The 23,605-nt window shown below is 47.3% G+C and overlaps 1 protein-coding gene across 1 annotated transcript in view; it reads right to left on the bottom strand.

Moving 5' to 3' along the window:
- The window catches only part of CCDC175 (coiled-coil domain containing 175), an 814,258-nt gene that overhangs the window by 379,037 nt on the left and 411,616 nt on the right, over window positions 1-23,605 (bottom strand). The window contains exons 10-11 of the mRNA XM_069638898.1: window positions 3,067-3,177; window positions 2,883-2,954 (exon numbers count right to left, since the gene is read on the bottom strand). Coding sequence (XP_069494999.1) covers window positions 2,883-2,954; window positions 3,067-3,177 — 183 coding nt within the window. The remainder of the gene's footprint in view (window positions 1-2,882; window positions 2,955-3,066; window positions 3,178-23,605) is intronic.

Here is a 23,605-nt window from a genome sequence, read left to right on the forward strand (position 1 = left end):
AGGATATATCATCCAGCGGGATCTGCCTCCTGGTATATATTACACCCAGGTTGTTCGGCATCCAGCGATATTGTGCCAACTTGCTCCTCACTCTGCCTATAGGTATAAAGCATCCAGTTTGCTTCTCACTGTACATCCAGGGATGTAGCACCCTGCTTCTAGTTCACTATGCCTCCAAGGATATAGCGCCCAGTCGGTGCTGTAGGCCTCACATTATGCCTTCAGTGATATAGCGCCCAGCTCACACTGCCCAGAGGGATATAGTGCTCAGGTCTCTCTGCCTCTAAAGATAAGCCCCAGCTTGTTATGCAGTTTATACAGTGTTTTTAACAAGGATATCAGTGTTATAAGTTGTGTTCTGATCTTGGTGTTTACTTTCCATTTTGTGTATTTACATTTCTTTACTATTGGGCCTGCAGGAGCATGTTCTGTTTATTCTCAAGCTGTACGTTCTATTGTTCTAAGTTCTTTCCATGTATAAATAAGTGACCGCCTTGGGCTTTTAGCGAGTGTGCTGGAGGAGCTGTGCGGGAAGGGGGGCCTACTCATCTCTGGTATACTGTGTGCTTCTTTATCATATCCTACAATATCATGCCCAGCTTACTCTGCATCCAGTGATATAGGGTCTATCTTGCTCTGCAGCTTGCACTGTGTCGTTCTTCCTTCATGTCCTCTCTCCCCATTCCTCTCTGATGTGCTGACTTTCATACGTTCCCTGATCATTGGGATTACCTGCAGCTGTTGCTCCGGTGACTGGTCAACTTGAAGTCAGGCGGAGGTGCCACCCTTCCACTGATGTCTATAAGCTCTACGCTGCAGCATGCGATCTCTGCGACAGGTTCACTGAAGTTTCTCTCCACTTTCTGCGTGGTTAGTTCCAGCATTTTCTCTGTAGACCACACTGTTGCAAGATACATCAGTCTCAGTCAATACGCTCCTCGCTCATCATTCAGCCGCACCCACAAAGCAAGTGTCCACATGCCAATTATAGGCTTTCTCTGGAGGGAGTCTCCAAAATGATGAAGTAGGATCATGTGCTGGATTTCTGTCATGGGGTCTAACAGAGGGAAGTATCCTGCAGATTCTGATCCCCCCTCCATTCACCTCACAGAACTAGTACAGGGATCCTGTTAGGTTGACTGACCAGTCCACAGGACCTCCACACCCAAAACAAATGAAAGCAGAGAGCTAACTGCATCACACCACAAAGTTGGTAACGTATATATCAATTTTGGCTGCATCTACAGGAATACCCCATCAAGGATGGTGAAATGTTCTACTTAGTGATTGAACAGGCTAATAATAAGATTCATTTAAAGACAAAACCCAACTTAATAACTACCAGGGGCTAACACGCCCGACTTAATCTTCATTTTAGTGAAACCTAAAGACTGTACTACAAATGCATACAATCCGACATTGAGTGGGACATAAACTCTGTCGAAACAATAGAGCAGCTTCAAATGTGAGTTGGAAAAAATATACCTACTCCTGGAAACTAATGCGCACTTCTATGTGCAATGTATAAGGTATTTCATGATGAATAGCACGGTTTATTTTATAAATGATTTCACAGTAGGCCAAATTTGAACAGTTTTCAGAAATCTAAAATGTTTTGTTATGTTTAAGAAATCCACTAACTTTACAATATTTGTTGCAAGGCAGGATGCAATCAACCAGCAGATATTGAATTAGGCTCTAGAATGTACAGTTCCTAAAGAACATACACACCCATGGACACGCACCCCTCCGGACACACCCAACCCGAGGCCCTACTTGCAGTGACTTATAAGGGGTGTTTGTTTGAATTTGAGTTACATTTCTGGCTCAGTCTCACCTTTATAGTGTCAGGACGCATCAATGTTGATATTGAGGTTGGGAAGGGGCGTGACTCATTGATTTCTTTTTACCTTACTGTAAGGCACCTGGCACCTCTTCTAGACAATTTTTCCAGTTGACCCAAGACTACAAGGCCTTGGGTCCCCTGGAAAAACCGTCTACAAGAGGTGACAGAGTGATTAAAGGGCTACAGGTCTTTGTGGGTTCCAAAAAGCAAAACTATTTGATCAGGTTCTACTTGCAGGACCCAGCCCCATAAAGGAAGTTCCTCTGAATCTGTTTCTCTCGATTTCCAGCCTCACCAACAAATCTATTCTGGTTACTTTGTAACATTTCCTGCATAGTGGCAAAGTTGAACTCTAAAATGGCTCCCCACAGTTGTCAACTTGAAGTCTCATTTCGGTGGTTAATTCACATATTTATGGATATTCTATTTGTGTTCTCCAAGGCACTCCTGATGTAATCAACAGTGCACCTTGGAAAACAGAAAGACTATATATAAATATATCAGTATACATCAGTGTTTAAAAAAATATGCAAAACACTGCTTCTTTAACACATACCAGGAATTCAACAGTTACGAAATAAACAATACTGTTATTTTAAACTGTACCAAGAGTCCCCAGAAATATTCAAAGCATCTATGAAAGATATAAAATGTGGAGAAATTAACGAAAAAAAACATTTAATTGGAAGTGCATGTCAGGTGCTGGTAGGGAGGGGCGAAGAAACTAGTCTAACTGTCAGCAGACCTGTTTTTCAAGTCAAGGCAGGAGTGAGGGGGACCTCTTCAAAGAAGGCTAAGTTGGTGTGAGTAGAAACACTTCCAGTGTTAGCATAAAGGAACATGTTGTCCATGAAAAAACGTTCACATCCTCTTTGGGGTTTTGCCTTCATTGACCTTTTAAAAAATTCTACAATGTTTTTCATGGATCTACAGCACACCTGAAGCAAACCTCTTACTTTATTCATGCACCATTTTGCCATCATCTCTATCTACAGTGCCACATGAATGCTTTCTGACAATAATATTATTGAATTACCTTTTCTGCCTTTCTTGGTTGAGAGATGACCGGCTTTCTTCTAGTTGTGCTCCATATATATCAATGACAAGTCTAAAATATAAAGCCGAATTCATATTACAAGTTCCATTATTTAGACTGCCAACATTGGACTAGAAAACAATATATAACAATATACAGTATTAAATATCTGCAGAGGGCTTACTGGCTGCTTTCTTTAGTTTTCTCAATTTCTTCTTCCATTTCTTTAATTTCCATTCTTAGATGTGCTAACTGATTTTGCTTTTCTTCCAGTGCTGCTGATGATTTTTCAAACCTAATGAAAAAAGGTAAATGTATTTGGTGAAATGTTTCTTTTATTTGTACCTAAATTACAGAAAATAATAAGAATGCAGAACAAAAGCAAAGTTGACGAGGGGGATCCAGGGCTGCACTGCATACATTTTGGCCTGGGCGATCTGAGTTAACTTATTGGCACTATAGCAACCTTTTACATTATGGTGACAGAACACATGACCACTTCACATACAATGAATCCAGTTTAATTAATTTTGATCCAATTTAAAATGTGAAAGATATTTGTGGCAAAATTAGAAAAACTCCATTGCGGTCATTACGACCCGGGTGCAAAGGGATACCGGGCACCAGTAATGACACTGGTGCCGGTAATCCCTTTGCGCCCTATTCCGAGGTCCCTTTGCGGGTCCTTCCCTTAACGCCTGGTTTTAGCAGGCGTTAAGGACGGGACACGCAAAGGGATACCGGGGTCAATAACGGTACTGCAATTTGCGGTACCGTTATTGCCGCCTTCCCCCTTGCCATTGAGCCCTATGGGGGCTCAAATGGGAATGGGGAATGGTATTTCAAATGGGGACTTACCGGTCCCGCAAAGGGCGGAATGGACCGGTAAGTCCCCATACCGCCACGACGGTGGCCGTAACGGTATTGGTGCTAGTCATGGCGCTAAGTAGGTGTGCAGTGCTGTCCGAGTGTGCTGCTGGCCCAGTGGCACTGCCCTGAGGACTGGTCGGAGGAATTTGTAGGGGTATCCAGTGATATTAATGAAAATATAATAACAAACAACTTTTTAAACGAACATTAAATACAGAAAAACATTGAATTTGTAATTAAATATATATATATATGGGGAGTGGGTTAAGGGATTAAAATAGGTGGGAAGGGGGTGGAGGTGGGGTTATAATGATAGGGAAACAGAGGGCTTGGGGGTGAACCTCCAAATAAAAAAAAAATAATAAGTCAGTATTTATTCGGTAATTAAGGGTCATTGAAAATGTTTTAGTTATTACAATATTCGTTAAAATCACCCATTTGTAGGCCCACACGCAAGGTGGTGTGGAGCCTACTTGGATGTTGTTCTGGCTCATACATTTTATGTACTTATACATACTTATGCATATGGCTGTTCCCCACAGAAATCTGTAATACCTGAGAAAAGATGTACCAATGCAAATTGTGCATCAGCCAAATTGGCATTGCAATCCCTATTAAAGAAAGGGGCTGATGCCCATTTTTTTGATACTAGACTCTCAAGAGTGTGAACATAAACAGTGTAGCTAGAGAAAGGTTGTATAAACCCCTTGGAATGGTCACATATTGAAATTATAAAATATGATTAGATTTCGATTTAAGAATCTAAAACAGATAACCTGATTAAAACATGGCACAAAAAATATAATTGGCAAATATGTATTGATCCACTAATAAATCCACATTCAATAGCAATCCGTGAAAAAGGATGTGAACTCTTAAAATGCAGTCCCAAGTGTCATCCCTTCACAAGCAATGACTTTAGCTCTATGTTTCCCGTAACAATTGAGGGCATGGACATCTTGCTTTAGGTCCTGCCACTATATTTCAATGGCGTTTAGATCAAGACGTTGACTATGGCAATCTAAAATGCAGAATTTCTATTACAGCGTTTATTTTGTTGATCTGCTTGTATGCTTAGGGTCAATGCCTTACTGAAAGATCTACCTTCGATTTAGCTCACCTACAGAGGGTCCATTGTCCTCTAGAACTGTTTTACAAGAGGCATCAGGGACTTGTCACAAGTGCCTAAATGTTAGCATGGTCCTTTTACGGAACCCGATTATGAAGGTTGGTCCTATAGAACTGGCAGCGCCTGCAGGTTCAGCTATCCTAGCACGGGTGCAGAAATGATATCTAAAACATCAAGGGGAAGGAGAAGGTCCAGAAGTAAGACAAACAACTCAAGCAGTTAACCTGTCACCACACAAGGTGTACACACACACAAACACACATACACGCCCACCTGACCCCCCAACTATTAGGCTTAGGGATTCCTCCCTTAAGGCGAGGCATATCACGTGGCAAGCAGAGCAAGTACTATGCATGGGGAGGAACTAACCAACCCTAAGTCCCACTTCAAAACTGCAAGCTATCCCACGAGCGAGGCCCATCAACCAACCTGAATACCAATTGCGTACTAAGTGTGACAGGGTCATGGATATAGACTGCTCTCAAGCTGGGATACATGACATACCAGCATCAGGCCAAAGGCAGATCTATCCCAAAAGTGGTGTGTGGGAATTGCTAGAGATCCCAGTCCCTAACTCCCCAGACCTTATTGACATGTATGTGCATTGATACCCCTTCCCTTGTCACTGTGCCTATTAGCCTTTGCCCTGCCCTGGCCTGGCCTGGCCTCTCTCTAATCTTTCAGGAGGTTGCGCAGGCATGGCGGTCAGAATGGCCTGGTATTCTGACAAGGGATTGCAGCTACCAGCATACATAACGTTTCTCACACGGCTGGAACGGATAATGAAACCTGGTGGGCATCAACGCCCAAAGACAAACAACATGGACTAAGAGTAGCACCAGGCACATGGGTCCAATGGCCAAAGACACGGCCCAGTCTGGAAGGAAAGTAGTGGTTGCTCTAATGTAGATGGACTATCCAATCCCTGTATGGAGACGCTTACCACAGTCTACCCAGGCATGTTACTTGGGAACAGTGGAGCAGCTGTGGTGGAGCTGGAGCCAGCAAGGAGCGGCACAGCACTAGGGGAGATGAGGGAACACTGCCCAAAATTAGGGAAAGGGACAAGTCCCTTTGCAATAAGTTTTTAAGTTAATGTCATGAATTCATGCAGGGATATTAAGTTAAGCAAATGATGACTTGCTTTCTTCTAGCTCTTGTCGTATGCGTTTTCAATCGTACATTCTGACTTTGAAACATTGGGCCTCACTACGAGTCCGGCGGTAGCTGTGCCGGTAAAACCGGCAGGCTGCTACCAGACACGTGGGGATTTACCGGCTCTGGACTTGCCGGAATTACTGGGGCATTAGAGCCCCGGTGATCCGGTAATTCCGGAGCCAGCATTCTGTAAATCCCCATTCCCATGGAGTCCCACAGGACTCCATGGGAATGGGGAAGTGGAAACACCGGCACCATGTCGTAATGGTGCTGTGTTTCCGCGTCCGCTAGCGGACAGGTGGCGTTACGCCCGCCAGGTCAGACCTGGCGGGCGTAACGCCACCCGCCCACAGAACTCGTAGTTTGCCGGTCCAGAAACACCAGTGCCGGCGGGTTTACCGCCACCGTTGTTTCCGGACCGGCAAACTTGTAATGAGGCCCAATATGTGGTTAATAGGAACATGTTGGTCAAAGTTTCTGGATTTACAATATTCACACTACACCATGCTGGTAAGGATCTTTTGTTTTTGTTTATTAGTTTCAGCCTTGAGGAAGCACCCCGCGGCACGAAACACATGTCTGTTGGTTTTGTTCCACATAAATCTCTTCTCCAGTACAAGTTCATCTTTTCAGATCTGTTATGAGAGATTGGAGGAAACAGAATTTAAACAAAAAAACAAGCAAAATAATAAATCTGGAGTACAAAGCCCGAAAGTCAGCTAGGATATTTTTCAATTAGTTTATTATGAATTACAGAGCATGCGCAGACATCCCTCTTCATAGCCGAGTTGGCTCTGCAGCACAGCTCGGTCTACCCTACGGGATATCCAGGAAGGCCTCAATATTTAAATGAGAATTATAATTAAGTTGTCTTAGAATGCAAGAGTGTATCATGTACCTATGTTCATGGACTTAAATATAATAAAGATAAAATGTCAGCAAGTTAAACAAGCCCTTTAAATTTTACAAATAATCAAGGTACAACTACAGTTAGCGCTGATTTACCTCAGTCAATTGAAAACAAACTCACCCACTCTGTTCAAGACTGGCAAACTCACATTGGATTAAATACAATCAAAGTCAAGTCATTCCAGATACAACCTATTTAGAATGGAAGAATATAATTCAGACTATCCATACCCAAACTAGGTTAAATAAATGAGTAGACCCTGGATGGTCCCATGGGGACAGCTACACTGGTTAAACTGAATCAATGATAGTCGCTAACTTAGATTCAGCTGTACTGCCTAACTAGTTCACAGAAGAAGGCTAGGCAGCGTGATCTATCCTAAACCATTGGAACCAGACAGCACTGCTTGGATGAAGACTTGAGATGAAAGCATGTGTAGACAATTATTCCAAAAAGAGCGTGAGACCGTAATTGGATCTTGGTAGTCTGGATAGACAGTCATCAGTAGACTCCAAATAAGTACTTTCGCAAATTAACCTTTCAAATTGTTCAACTGTTCTTGGAAATCTGATTATCAACACAATGACCATTTTGCACGGATTAACTGGCAATCACTGATAGTGGGTCATGCAAGTTACAAGATTACTTCCTCTGCTTCTGCCTGCTCTCCAAACTCCAGAAATAAAATACAAACAGACCACCCTGAAAAACAACCGTTAAGGCTCTAATCAGGTACAAGGCCAAACCAGGAAAATCTAAAACTGAATCACTCCTATACATGAACGACCTGCTTGCCCAGGAAACCACCCCCGATTTAGCACCCCACACTGACAGAATCCCACACTGACAGAATCCCATGAGGTACTAGTGTAGCCTGTTTTGCAATGGTCGTGGCTTCATCCTGCTTCACCATCAACCTGGGCAACAATGGACAGACTATGTAAATCAGTCCAAGATTCAAGTTCAGATTTCTGACACTCAAAGAAAGCATTCACAGAATGACCTTGCCCTTCATTAGCCCTAGATTCACTCTCGTGGGCACTTTACATGCTCCACTCAAACCTTTTACAGAGCCTTAACTACGCCTCCTGCTTCACAACCACCATCTCTTTAGAAGTCATCAACTGCACCCACTCTCCGGAGCTCAGATAGCTGCCTTATTCTGTCCACACTCCCCCAGGACCCAAAGTCTACTTTAGGCAATCCAGGAAGGTGGTCCACCATCTCCGCATACCTGAAATGTATTAGTTTGATGGAGAATATAGGAGCCAGTCAACAGGATTCCACCAACCTCTACTGATCAATTGAAATAATATTAGTTGTTTATAGTGCTTGTTTCCAGATGTATGCTGCTTCTGAGCACTGTTATAAAATGTTTTGTTATTGTTCAATTTAATTATACTCGCGTTCTTGACATCAGAAATATGAAGGGCGAAGTCGGCTGTGTCACAATTTGAAGAGGTAAAGTGCAGGATTGCTGCATGTCATAGCACCAATTTAGCCCAGAGCTATCCACCATGTATATACCACAGTGGAGTGAAACACCTCTTAAATCCATTCAATCTTCGTCCTCCAAACTCTCTCCTAGTTTGTGCTACACGGACACCTCTAATCTGGCAGGCACCCGTAAAGGCCATGTCGGTGGTTAGAAAAGTTACCAATCTACACAACATCACTGTTGTTGATGCCCCACATTTACTCACCTTCAACAAAACCTGGCTCATACACTCCTTATCAACATCACTCCTTGAGTTGTGGCCAAAGGATTACACACTCCTCCATAAGAACAGTATCTCTGGGTGAGGTAGATGAGTTGCAGTGATTCTTGGGAAATCCTCAACCTATAAAGAACTTCCTTTCCCAAATTGGAACCATTTCAGCATGTTCTAATTCAATAAAGCACAAGTTCAAACTCCTATTTGCCCTGTGCTGTCATATACCACCCTCCCAAAAATGCCCAGACAATTTTAACAGAGACATCCTAGCATGAGACAGAAAGTACCATCATAGCCATGTGGCGTGAGGCTGGTGATTTCTGCGGTATCCTAAATGGTTAAAACAACTTTTAACCTCAGGAGTCCTCATCTAAGGCATCATCAGACATGGAAAGATTTGGTGCATTCTAAAGGAGCCTAGGCTCCTCAGTATCAGAGTACAACATGCAGTTTCAAAGTACGACTGAATGTGTGGGCTCCGTTGGTTGATGGCAGCCTTTTTGTCATTGTAGTGGCCAAATGGGGATTACCGTGAAATGATAAAAAAAAATTACCTACTGAGTATTGACTGAATTTCTTTTGAGGAAATTCTTTTTTAAAATATTGTGGGGGGAGATCCCACCCCAACCCTCCACTTCCCCCTACCTTAACCTATCCCCTTACCCCCACCCCATCTATTTTTAATAAAAATAAACAAAAATTCATAACAAATTCGACCAAAAAGATTCAGTCATTTCTCATTAGGTATTTGTCTATTCGATCATTTCTGCAGATACCGACAAATGACTGCTGTAATTTGTGTTTGTCCTGAATGGGAGCACCATGTAAAATGTACTACTGAGTCCCACTGCCATGCATGCTTCCTGTGTGACACTGTATGTGGTAGGGCCAGGTCTAGTGCCTACCTTGGAGAGCAAGGGCTGTAGTTGCCCGGACAAGCTTCAATGGTGTAGATTTGTACACCTTTCTGAATCCACACCTGATTAAAAGTCTAGAAAATAGCACCAAAAGTTGAACATGGCTACCTTGACTGTGTTAATGGCTGCCTTAAATTTCAGAATCGATGTAACCATGAGATTGGGGTATGGGTTACCTCGCTAGGCATGAAAGTAGAGGGTCTATTCCCTTTTCTTGTAAAACCTGTGGATGAGTCCTAAGGCACCTAAGAAGATGGTAGAGTGAAGGCGGGTAGTGAGGCATCCCTATTCAAACCTGTAACCGACAAAGCCCCATCCAGTTGATGAAGGTCTGCTTTGCTACTGACTGTACTTAACTTCCAGTTACCAGAGAGAGAAACGAACAGGCAGGTCCAAACAGATCACAAGTCCTTGAAGATCCCCTGCCCTCAATTAAGTCTTGCTGTATAGATCTGCTTGTACCTGACATAAATAGGAAAGAGCATAGGTATCAAGGCCCGCAGAGTTGTGCTGGTGCCCTGAAGGATTGGATGATTTACTCCGGACCAAATCTCTACCAGCAGACACAAGATCGCTGCTGAAGGTAGAGGTCTGATGAAAAAGCAAAGATGTGACAACACAGCTCTCTCCGGCTGCAAAGGGAAAAAGACAGGTGTTACATACAGTTATTCAATTCTGCACACCCTCCCGTCTAACATTTCTCCCTTTATCCTACCTTAGAGATGTTGCGAGCAGCCAGAGAACCTACATGTGCCACATGATCCATCAAATGTGATTGAGTCCATAGATCAGGTGACTGCCTGGTGCTAAATCGGTTCACCAGGTATGGCAGCAGAACCAACAGGCCCCAAATGAAAATCAAAGGTCTGCAGGGACTTGCTCCGAATGAAACGAGGGCAGAAAGTAGGGGAGCGGAAGCAAAGAACCATGGGTCCAATTGAAAGGAAAAACTCAAACACTAAACCAGTCGGACTCCATGGTCAGTTACAGAGCAGCAGTTCATCAAGTTGCAGTGCCAGCGAGATAATCCAATAGAGTAATCCAGTATAAGTAAGTCATGTCAGATCAAAGTGGTTAAATCCCCCAAGCCTCCAAAGCAAAACAAAGGCAATTCAATAGCAGAGACCAGAGGAGCAAACAGGTGATTTGTGACACAAAATGCAAGAAACTGATCAGCAGGAGAAGAAATCAACAGAACTCGGCTTGCCAGGTGAGGACACCATTGAGTAGCACGGAGACACTAAAGCATTCTTTCTGCGTTGGCGGTTCTTCTGTGTTTCCTATGACTGGAACGGATGTTGGGGGTGCTTGGGAACGGGGACGTGTAGTGCTTTTTGTGACCTCATTCTTCCAAGCACCACAGCAACTTCCAGCAACACCGCCCTCTATAGCGAATGGGGAGGCGACTGGCTGTGACAATAGCACTTTGCACATTACCTGTCTTTTCATCTCCTCATTTAATTGTCAAGAACTCACTGCAGGGTTGCAGATTAACTCTGATACTGAAGCCCTGGTGCTGCCTCAAAAACTGGTGAGTTTTGAGTCTGAGATTGTCTCTTTGGCTGGTGTGAGAAACGTTTTGGAGCTTGAGACAGCAGGATAGACCCATAGGAGGAACAAGAAGGGATTCTGGTCCCTGTCCCGATGGCCTGACCAGTGCCTGACAATCGCCTTCTTGCCCTGCCCAAGACGGACCCTGACCTGGAAAGACAAAATTCCCAGCAGGCCACTGAGCACAGCACCTGAGTATGCTGGAGGGAGGTTTGAGGCTTCTCTCAGCCTGCCAACAGAAATGCTAAGGAAGGAGACATGGGTGACCAGATCATGACTGAGCTCTCTGATCTTTGGCTCTTCCCTATGGATAACATATTCCCAAGTTGTTGAAACACTTGTGTATAGGCGACTTATAAATGCAATAACATATCATACCATATCCAGTTTCTCCGCCAAACTCATAGAAAGTAGACTGGCACATAGGAACTGAGTATGACCAACCTGCACTCATCAACACCAGAGGTTTCGCATCTACCTCTCCCAATGTCCCACTTACGACCCCCCCCCACCCTTTTTCTTACCAAGGCAAGCGCAGCGAGGCCCCCCCCATTAGAGGCAGAAGGGTACTATAAATTACCACTCACATTACCTTCAGAAAGCACCTTGGGTGATCGCGAAGCCTAGTGATTTTCTTTAAAATTGGGCCTAAACTTAACAATAGAGAACCATACAGTATCAGAACCAGTATCCAGTTCAGTCAATCAACATTGCATCTGTCTCTTCAGCTTAGTATGGTAGGTTAACCTGATGTGAGTAAGTACAGGTGGTCATGATAGTAAGATAATTTCATATTTCTAAGGCCCGTTTGACTCTGAACTTTGTAGTTTACCCTAACCATTAAAAACTCCCTTGAAAGATACAAGACTGTGTAACCCCAAAATTGCTTTTCAATCTAAACTACACAACACTCTTTCCCTTCAACAAGATATTTATATATACCTCTGCAAGCACATTCCTTTATTCAACAAAGTAAGGTGTTACTGTGTATTTATGTCTATGCTGCTTCCTTCCTGGGAGCTACCGTATATTATTCGATCATAACTAACTCAAGGTAATGCACGAAAGCTAAACAATAGCCTATTTGCCGTGGTTTTAGAGGGTCATACCGGCTCATAATCGAAGGCCACAGGGGATTTCCACCAGCACCAAGATTTGGCATAGCACATATCTCTAATAGTTAATTATTTCTCAGTGATTAACATTTCGGCCGATGACCCCCAAAAACAGCTTGCATAAAACAGACTTTGGGATCTGTTGGTATGCAGTGATAGAAATGGTACAAAACATGGTTTCTCTCAGCTTTACTTAACTGGTCGTTGGTCCCACCCTGGACCTTCTTTTCTCACAAATCCAGAACCGGACGCTTTCGCCATACCAGGAGAATTTAGCCTGAACACTACTTCTTCTGGCATCAGTCCTAGAATATCTTGACATAGAAACTTTGACAATACCCAGGTTGCCTCCTATCTCCTTGCCCTCCCGGATGTTGACCCATTATTGGCCAGCTCTTCTACAGGCGTTTGTGTCAGGAATAAACAGTCTACCTCACTTGATAAAGAGGCGTCTACCAGAAAGAGAAAATAAAAATTGCTAAACTGTCTATAGGGACACCGTGGTTTGTTTGTTTTTCTATTTATTTATATAGCCCTCCAAACCCGGGGGGGTATCTGGGCGCGTTACACGTTGCATAAAAATACTTTTTCACATTACAATGTATCGAATACAAGAAACTGCAAGTTGCACAATTACATAATGATTTTAACATAGTTACAAGTCAATATTTACATAATATTTACAAAGCTATACAGGCGATGCAGGACACAGCAGGTTATATTTAGACGAAAAGGCTTTCTGTCGCCATCTGATGCTGGTTAAAGGTCCCTAGCGGTGGTGGATCGGGTGGGTAACATTTTGCTCCTTTTCAGGGAACAAGAAAAACAAATAGAAAGAGGAAAGGGTCCAGGTCAACACGCCTATTTTGCCCTTTGTAGTGCAAAGAAGTGCTATTGCCTCCACAATATCCTCTTGCTAGTGAGGCCTTAGCAACTGATTCCTATGGAACGTGTCTGCTTTTAGGCAGACTCCATAGGAATCCTACGCATGAATGGCAACACTGAAAAGTGATGCTGGTGGTAATGCATGTTTTTTTCGGCCTTCTTGAGCGTTTGGGGCAAGCGGAAATGGTCATTTCATTGTGTGCCTCTGCTCTTCCTCCCACAAAAAACCCTGATAACGCCTCAGGGCGTTACAGCAGATTCAAAACCTGGTGTCCACCATTTATGCCAGATTGTTACCCCTGTTTCAACAGTCTGCGACGGTGCGACTTAGAAAATGAGCCTACAATATTTCACCCATCTGCCATTCATTTTGATTAGATCGAAAGACAAATCAGTATTACATTCTGAAACCATGAACCTCGTTAATGTACAAACGCAACAGCGAAAATTAATTTTGCTTATTTGCAAACGACACTTGCACAATGCAAATGCGCATGCGCATATGCCATTGGTGCATCCCACATCCACAGTGCCAGCATTCCTAAAACCCCCACATACTTAAGAATAAACGCTGCAAAATCTACTGATTGTGGCGCAACATTTTCTTTTTTTTTTGCAGCACAATTTTGAGATCAGCGCTATTTTATCCTCAAGAGTCTCCTTGATGGTTCTCAATAACATTGTCACTGGTTGCATGTTATGTATTATGGAGCTTGAGTGTGTAATAGTGATTGTGGTTGGTGTACCTGTACTTCACTACACATAATTTGATACTGTAATCCCCTCAGGAAAATGCTTGGCTGGGCCATTAATTCAAAAATAAAAGTTAAAGAATCCAAATGATTTTGAAAGTCAACATACGAAATTAGATTGAGATCAAAGCATGGAGACTCCAGGTGATGATCACCGAACATGAGCAGCAACAAAAAAAATCCACAACCTGCAGGCACTTGTCTATTCTGTGCATAATTAGCAGTATTATGACATATGTCTGATACATACATTTCATCTATATATTTTGAAATGTGTTCATGAGTGTCCTCACTAGAGACTGCGAACATCACTCATGAGATGAGCCAAAGAACAAGTTACTTAACCCTTATAATGTTCTTTCGATTGGATGTCCCTCCCGCGTATTCCTCAGTTTAGGATAATTATCCTTCCAGCTTTAGCTGCTTCAGAATCTTTTTCCGACAGGGGGCGCAGTGTGCCGTCTCGTCGAGTCGATGTCCCTCGTGGGCATCCGTTCGACTGTCGACAGTATAAATAGCACACACACCGCCCATTGGCTTCAGCTCTGTTTAACCCCTCCTGTAGAGGAATTACCAGGCGTACCATAGACAGTAGGCTCCAAGAAAGCGTAAAGTGTAAGAACACGTACATTCTACTGAAGGGTAGGCTGGGAGGGGCGATGAGGAATATCCAATGGAAAGAACGTTACCATGGGTAATTAATTTGTTCTTCGAATGGATTCCGTCCTCCCACATATTGCTCATCTTATGACAGACTCCCAAAGCAGTAATAATTTGGTAGTGGGAGCACGAATTATATTTTGTTTCAACTGTTGTCATGGACTGAATGAAGGACTGTTTTTCCAAATTGTCTGGCCTGACTGGAAGATAAATCCAGGCAGTAATGTTTCACAAACGTGTGAACACGCAACCAAGTGGCCGCTGAACAAATGTCTTTGACTGGAACACCTCTCTGAAGAGCGGCAGAGGTTGCCATGCCCCTTGTGGAATGTACTCTCAAGCCTTCCGGCGGCTCTTTGCCCGCTAACCTGTAACATTCCCCAATAGCCAGGATGATCCAACTGGATAGGGTCTGTTTTGTAACAGCTAAACCCAATTTAGGGCCTGTACAGCCAATGAATAATCGGTCATTTTGACAAAATGTAGCCATTCTTCATATATAAAAACAGCCCTTTTTGGGTCCAGCCTATGTAATCTTTACTCCTCCTTTCCAGGATGAGGAGGTGGATAGAAAGTTGGCAAAATTATCTTTTGCGACAAGTGGAAATCTGAGACTACTTTAGGTAGAAAAGAAAGTTTCATCATGAGAACAACCTTGTCTTTATAGAAAACCATATGTAGGAGTTTAAAGGAAAGTGCCTGCAACTCACTTACCCTGCGGGCTGACGTTATTGCTATTAGAAAAACAGTTTTCAAGGTTAACAGTCTTAATGGGCATGAGTGTGTAGTCTCAAAAGGAATGCATGTTAGAAATGTTAACACCAGGTTAAGATCCCATACAGGGACTTTGAATGGAACTGGTGGAAATACGTTAATAAGACCCTTTAGGAATTGAACAATCAGAGGGATTTTAAAATATGAATCTTCCTCTGAAGAGCGCTTGTAAATAGATAGCGCCGCCAGGTAACCTTTAATTGTTCCAATGTGGAGCCCCAGATTCACCAAATGTAACAAAAAAGAAATCACCATAGGTTTGTCACATAGAAAAGGATGTACATTCTTATCCCTGCACCAACTGCTGAACTTGTTCCGATGGCAGCGGTACAAAGATTTTGTTGCTGGCCTCCTGGCCGAAAGCAAGATCTCCATTATGTCATCCAGGCGGTCCCATTCCTTGTATCTCAACCTCTCAGAAACCATGTGTGAAGGTTAAGAGTCTTGACCTCTGGATGGAGAACCCAACCCCCCTCTCGTGAGAGAAGGTCCTCTCTTTGTAAAAGACGCATTGGATGGCAGATGGACATGTCCAGAAGGTCCGGGTACCACGTCCTCTTGGTCCAATCTGGAGCAATTAATCATGGATTTACTGAACGTTCTCAACCTCCTGATCACATGAGTAATGACGGGGACTGGAGGAATCACATACAGCAATGGAAACTCCCAGTCTACTACGAACGCGTCCCCTAGAGCTCCTCTTGGAGGAAATTCCCTGGAGCAAAATAGTCACATTTCCAGTTGACACTGGTCGCTAACAGATCTACTTGCGGGGTTCTCCAAAGGGTGAAGATGTGTAGAAGGACTTCCTGAGCTAGTTCACACTTGTGGGAAACTGTGCTCTGCCTGCTCAGAGCACCCGCCGTCATGTTCCCCTCTCCGGCTTGAATTGCCCAGAACCAGAACTGCATTGCCTCTTTGCACAGTGGTAGTGACCCTACGCCTCCTCTCTTGTTGAGGCAGTACATAGCCACTGTGTTGTCTGTCATTAACAGGATATTCTTTCCCCGTACAGAGGGTAGAAAGGCCTTCCGCGCTAGTCTGATTGCCCTCAGCTCCAAAAGGTTGATGTGTAGTTTGGGCTCCGATGGAGAGCAACGACCGCTGATTTGTCAGCTCATTGGCGTGGGCTCCACACCCCATGAGTGATGTTACTAGAGTTAACTCCGGGCATGGCTGCCAAAAAGGTCCTCCTTTCAGAATGTTGCTCTCACAGGCCCACCACAGAAGGTCCTCTGCGACTCTGATCGGAACCTGAAGGAGGTCTGACATCCTGAGTCCTGAGAGCCCAATGGAGAGATATCATTCTCAGGCACCAGGAAAATGCAGGATGCCATGAGGCCGAGCAACCTCAGAAAATCGAAGGCCAGAAGATGCTGGGCACTCTGGAATTTGGTGACCATCTACAGAATATGTTGAGCTCTCACTTCAAGTGGCAAGGCTTTCCCAGAGGAAGCATCCAGGACTACTCCAATAAATTGGAGTCTTTGAGATGGTATCATGTGTGACTTCTTGTAATTGAGGGTGTGAAGAGAGTGGCAGGTTACGCTGAGATATTCCTGGGCTTGTTTGGGTGAATGGGTCCTGATCTGCCAATCGTTCAGGTAGTGGTAGACATGAATCCCCCCACCTCCTGATACTTGCTGCCTACACCGGCATTAACTTGGTGAAAACCCTCGGGGCAGAGGTCATGCCAAATGGCAGAACTCGAAACAGATAATGAGGACCGCCAACCGCGAACCTCAGGTACTTTCTGTGCTTGTGATGGATAGGCACATGAAAGTAAGCATCCTGAAGGTCCAATGACACCATTCAGTCTGGGAGTTTGAGAGCCTGAAGGATTTGGGAAAGGTTATCCATCTCGAACTTGTCCTTCCTGCAGAACTTTTCAAGTTTAAGTCCAAGATGAGTCTCAATCCTTCGTCCTTTTTGAGAGTTAGAAAGTATGAGGAATACCCACCCTTGTTCCTTTCTGCCACAGGTACTGGTTCTAGAACACCTTTCTCTAGCAGGGTCAACATTTCCTGCACAAGGAGCGGGTCCGGAACTTTGAAAGAGTTGTTCCCCGGTGGAAGATCCTGAGGCCTCTTTTATAAAAGGAAGGCAGTAACACCTTGGGCTAGTTTCCAGTGCCCACACATCTCAAGTAATTCCCCGCCATTCTTTCAGATGCTGAGTAAGTCTGCTTCCACGGGGGTCTTGTGAGTCAAGGTCTCAGAGTGGTTTTGAGGCAGCTGAAGTGGCGGCTGGGGGTAAAACTGCTGCTGTGTGGGCTGGCTTAGTACCTCTCCCTAATCCACCACGAAGGATTCTTCTCTGACCTCTGACTGGTTTGTCCTCTTCCTCTTCCAATTGAGGAGTAGAATCGAAAGGACTCACCCCACCAAAATGATGTACCGCGGTAGGACTGTTGAGGCTGTCTAATGGCAGCCCTAAGGGATTCAGCCGCTGATTTTGAGGTCTGCAGCTTTTCCAAACTTTCATCAGCCTTGCTGCCAAACAGCCTTGAGCTGTCAAAGGGCATATTGAGGAGTCTAGACTGCACATCTGGTGAAAATCCAGACATACTCAACCACGCAAATTTGCGCAACACTGTGCTAGTTGCCATGGATCTGCTGGTGCTGACTGCAGTATCCAGACCTGACTGGAGGCATTCACCCATTGCCTCCTTACTATCCTCAGAATAGCCAGGAAGAAAGTCTCAGGGCCTCATTACGACCCTGCCGGTCCGGAAAGAATGGTGGTGGTAAAACCGCCACCACCGTTCTTTCCGGACTGGCTGATTAAGAGTCCTGCAGGCGAGAGGAGTCACTCCTGCCATGTCTGACCTGGCGGGTTTAACACCACCCGTCTGCAGGCGGAAATTGAAAAACTGGCTCAGTCATAGACGGAACCGGTGTTTCCATTGTCCCCATCCCCATGGAGTCCTATGGGACTCCATGGGAATCGGGACTTAAACAATTCCGCCTCCGGAATTCCCCGGTCACTGGGGTCGGAATGGCCCTGTAATTCCAGGAATCACAGAGGCGGAATGGTAATACGAGTCCGGCGGTAACCTGCCGGTTTTTCCGGCTCAGTTACCGCCGGACTCATAATGATACCCTCTTTCTTCACCTTCCGGGATGTGGTCAGCCGCCATAGCAACGCAGTCCCACATGGTAAACGTAAATATTGACAAGGTACAAATTGCATTAGTTGACTTTAATGCCATACTACCAGCAGTAAATATTGTTCTCGCCCAGGCATCCACTCTCTTATCGTCCCTATCAGAAGGGATAGAGCAGTAGGAACAAGTTAATTACCTGTAACTGTTGTTCTCCAGCATGGGTCTGGCATGGATTCACATGCTCATGAATATTCCCCGTCGTCAGGCTGGGAATCCTCGGTAAAGAAAAAATCAGTATCAGTTTCGTTTCTGATCTGTCTTTCGTAGTAGTAACCAATCACTGATCTCTGCGTCATACTGACCACAGCCAATGATTGCCCTCTACCTAAGCCCCGCCTCTGGCAGCCATCTTCAGATTTGGTAGCACGTGAAGTGGCAGTATGACCAAGTGAAGAGCCGCAGAGGGGAAGGCGGGAGGGTTTGCAAGTGAATCCATGCCAGACCCATGCTGGAGAACAACAGTTACAGGTAAGTAACTTGTTCCTTCTCCAGCATGGGGTCTGGCATGGATTCACATGCTCATGAATAAAGAATACATAGCAGTACACACATGCACAACCACGGGAGGTGGCAAAGGCTCAACATTAAGCATTACATCAAACTCAATATTAAGCAATTCTTACCTCCTCACCAGGCTCACCTTAGGCGAACAGGTTGCGCAGCACTGCTTGGCCGACCCTGGACTCCTCCCTGGAATCCCGATTGACGCAGTAGAATTTCGTGAAGGTGTGCGTCGACCTCCATGTAGCAGCCCTGCAGATGTCCAGCAAGGGCACACCAGATAGGAACGCCGTGGTAGCTGCGATCGCTCTGGTGGAATGGGCTCTCGGACGGCCAGGCAGCGGTCGGTTTGCCAACGGATGACAGTACATGATACAGCCGGAGAGCCATCTGGAAATGGAAGCCTTCGAGAGAGCCTTCCCCTGATTGACAGGTCCAAAGTTCACAAAGAGTTGTGACGTATTCCGAAAACACTTTGTGCGGTCCACGTAGAACTTCAGCGCTCTAGCCACATCCAGCGAGTGCAAAGTCCTTTCAGCCGGCGACGAAGGCGACGGGAAGAAAACAGGCAACACCAAGGGTTTGTTGAGGTGGAAGTCCGACGGCACCTTGGCCATGAAGGAGGGGTGCGTCCTGAGCACTACCCTCGTGTCGTGAAAAGTCAAGTACAGGGCCTTGCAGGAAAGGGCCTGGATCTCTCCCACCTGTCGTGCGTAGGTAATGGCCACAAGAAACGCTGTTTTCCACGACAAGAACTTCAACGGAGCCGAGTGCAGAGGCTCGAACGGAGGTCCCATGAGCTTGGTGAGCACCACGTTGAGCTCCCACGCCGGGGCCGGAGCCTTCACCGGCGGGAACGATCTGAACAGTCCCTTCATGAACTCTTTCACCAGACGATGAGACCACAAAGACGTCCGCCCCGTGGTTCTGGTGTATCGGGAGATCGCAGCAAGATGAATCTTGATGGACGCGTGCGCCAATCCAGCCTTGGCCAGCGTCAGTAGGTACGGCAGTACTTGGGAGCCGTAATCCGTAGAGGGTTAATCTTCTGTGCGTGGCACCAGACAGAGAACCTCTTCCATTTGTGTCCGTAGCATTTAAGAGTTGAGGACGCCCTGGCCTTTGCAAGAACCTCTCTGCAGTCGGCCGGTATGTCGTATCCTCCAAACTCTAACGCCGCAGGAGCCAGGCCTGCAAGCTCAGCGACTTCGGGTCGTGATGGAGGATAGCGCCTCCTTCCCTGGAGAGAAGATCCGCGTCCACTGGCAGCTTGATTGACGGGGACGCTGACAAGTCCAGAAGGTCCGGGAACCATATCTGCCTCGGCCACGCAGGTGCGACGAGGATCATCCTGCACCGTGACGCATTGAGCTGGTTGATGAGCCGGATCAGAGGGAACGCGTATAGAAACAGGCCCTCCCAGGGGAATGAGAAAGCATCGCCCATGCTCCTCGGCTGGGGAAACCTGCTGGCGAACCTCCGGCACTTGGAGTTTGTCGCCGTCGCGAACAGATCGATCTGGGGTGTGCCCCACCGTCGGAAGAGGCGGTCCACTAGATCCTGTCGTAGTTCCCACTCGTGGCACGAGCGCAGCTCTCTGCTGAGCGAGTCGGCGATGGTGTTTTTTGTCCCTGCCAGATGAAACGGCACCAGAAACATCCCTTGGGCGACGGCCCAATGCCACAGATCCTGCGCCTCCTTGGACAGGGCTGGGGACCTGGTTCCGCCCTGTTTCCTGATGTAGAACATGGTGGTGGTGTTGTCGGTGAAGATCCTCACCACCTTGCCCTTGAAGGACGGAAGAAAGGACCTGAGGGCCCAAAACACTGCACGGAGCTCCAGGACGTTGATATGGAGGGACTTCTCCGTCGGAAGCCAAAGGCCTCTCGCGTGCAGATTTTTGGTGTGCGCTCCCCACCCTTCCAGGGAGGCATCCGTGGTCACTATCTCCTGGTGGCCGGGGGTCTGGAAGGCCATGCCCGCCGTCAGATGCGCGCGGGTGCCCCACCACCGGATCGCTCGTCGGAAACTCTCGTCGAGTGTGATCCTCTCCTCGAAGCTGCCCGCCGTCTGGATCCAGCGCGCGTCCAGGAACTCCTGCAACAGGCGCATCCAGCGCCTGCACAGGCGGATGAGGTAAATGCAAGAAGACATCATTCCGAGGAGGGACTTGATGGACCTCACTCTGGCCGCGTCCGCAACCAGCATCCGCTGCACCTTGCCCAAGATGGCTCTCGTCCTTTCCTCCGACGGAGAGGCCAGAAGCGACACTGTGTCGAGCTTCGCTCCCAGAAACAGTGCGTCTTGCGCGGGCACCAGGTGGGACTTGGCGTAGTTTATGGAGAATCCCAGGTCCATGAGTAGTTGGACGGTCCTTGCCGTGTGCTCCACGGCGAGCTCCTTCGTCTTCGCTCGGATGAGCCAGTCGTCCAGGTAGGGGTAGACGTGGATCCCCTCTCGGCGCAGCTGCGCCACCACCGTGCGAGGCACTTGGTGAACACCCTGGGTGCCGACCTCAATCCGAAGGGAAGGGCTCTGAACTGGTAGTGACGCCCTTGGACCACGAACCTGAGAAACTTTCGGTGTCCCTTTAGGATGGGAATATGGAAGTAGGCATCCTCCAAATCCAACGACGACAGGAAATCGCCCTCCTCCAGCTGACCCAGGACGTGTTGGAGGGTGACCATCCGGAACTTCTGTGCCTTGATGAATTTGTTCAGTCGTCGTAGGTCCAGGATGGGACGCCATACTCCCGTCTTTTTCTTCACGAGGAAGTATCTCGAGTAAACTCCGGAGCCCCGAAGCCTCTTTGGGACGAGCTTGATGGCGCCCTTCTTGAGCATCGCCTTTACCTCCAAGAGAAGTTGAGGGACGTGATGTTCTTTCCTGGCCACAGGGGGGACGCGCGGGCACCTCTTTAGAAACTTGAGCGCGTGACCCTGAGCTAGGGCGTCCAGCACCCAACGGTCGGTGGAGATGGACTCCCACACGCTGACGAAGCTCGCCAGCCGGCCTCCCACCGGGGTGCTTCGGTGGGGGCCCGACCCCACGGCCGGTACAGTCCTGCTTCGACGAGGCTTTGCCGCCTTGTCCTCCTTGGCGACGACGGCGGGGTCCGCCTGACTTGCCTCGTCCCCTGTAAGCTTCCTGTGACGACGAACGGGCCGCTTGACGGTAGGTGGAAAATCCGCCGCTGGAACCTTTGGAGGCACCCTGTTTGCCCCCGCCGCTCCGAAAGGGCGGCCGCCGTTGCTGGAGAACCCCAAGAGCCCGGGCCGTCTCCGTGTCTGCCTTGATGGCTTGAAGGGAACCGTCCACTGTTTTCCCAAACAGGTTGTTTCCGTCGAATGGCATGTCCAAGACTCTGGTCTGCACGTCCTGACGGAAGTCAGTAGCCTTGAGCCATCCACGCCGCCTAAGGCACACGCCGTTGCCCAACTGGCGAAATCCAGTGTCAGCGATGTCCGTCGCAATCGTAATGGAGTGGTCCGACGCCACCTCTCCTTCCTGCAAGATCTCTAGGGCTTCCGCCCTCTTGTCGTCCGGTAGGAAGTCCAGCAGGGGGGCCAGTTTGTACCACAACTCCCTGTCGTAGCGGGCTACAATAGCCAAGGCGTTGGCCGCCTTAATCGTCGTCGCTGCAGACGAGATGACTCTGCGTCCCATCTATCTAATTTCTTTCCCTTGCCGTCCGGCGGGTAGGTCGACATAGAGACCGCGCCCCCCCCGCTTTCTTCCTGGCCGCCGCGGAGACGACCGAGTCCGGGGTCGGCTGTGCCCGAAGGCACAAGGGGGCCGCGTCTGGGACCCGGTACTTCTTCTCGTACCGATCCCTTCTAGCCGGCGTCGTGGATGGGTTCTTGAGGAGGGTGAGGCCCTCATCCCAAATATCGTCCAGTAGAGGTACAGAGAGGACTGTCTTCCTCTTGGCCTCGCGCCGTTGATAAAGGAAACCTTCCTTCTTCTCTTCCGGGCAGAGCTGGAAAAGCTTGGATGCCCTGGCGATCATGGAGTGAAACGATCCAATCTCGTCGGGCGGGGAAGCCCGGGTGGGAGGTGATGACGGCAGATCCTCGTCGTAAACCTCGTCGTCTGTACCCGTCGCGGCCATGTCAGTCCCCATATCATCCCCACGTGTCGTGGACGGGGAGGAGGGCTGAACAGGGCGCGATGGCTGAAAAGGAGGTGGAGGATGAATCCTTCTTCTCTTGGGGGGAGGGCTCCCAGAAGGGCCTGGCTCCGGGTCCCCCGTCGGGAGCGGTTCCTCCGCTGGTGGTAACGGCAGTCTCGTCCTTATCTCCGAGCATAAGGACTGTATAGCCAACAAAATGGCCTCCGAGTTGTCTTGCGGCACTGGTTGAGGGGAGTCCGACGGGCGGTCAGGAGCCCCGTCGGCACCCTCGACGTTATCGGCGTCTCCTACGTCAGGGTCCCTCCCGACGGGCTGGTCTTCTTCCACACCAACGCCGTGGCTTAAGACTTCGATCAGCTCTTCCTCAGAGGTTGAGGCCAATCCACGACGACCTCCTGCTCCCCCTTTTTCTTCTCCGTCGGAGGTTTCACGGGGTTCCTGTCGATGGGCATAAAAGAGGACTCCCTCCGCGGTGGCAGGGATACTCT

The sequence above is a fragment of the Ambystoma mexicanum genome, chromosome 14 (genome assembly GCF_040938575.1).
Source record: "Ambystoma mexicanum isolate Mex_15411 chromosome 14, UKY_AmexF1_1, whole genome shotgun sequence".
Classification (NCBI taxonomy): Eukaryota; Metazoa; Chordata; class Amphibia; order Caudata; family Ambystomatidae; genus Ambystoma; species Ambystoma mexicanum.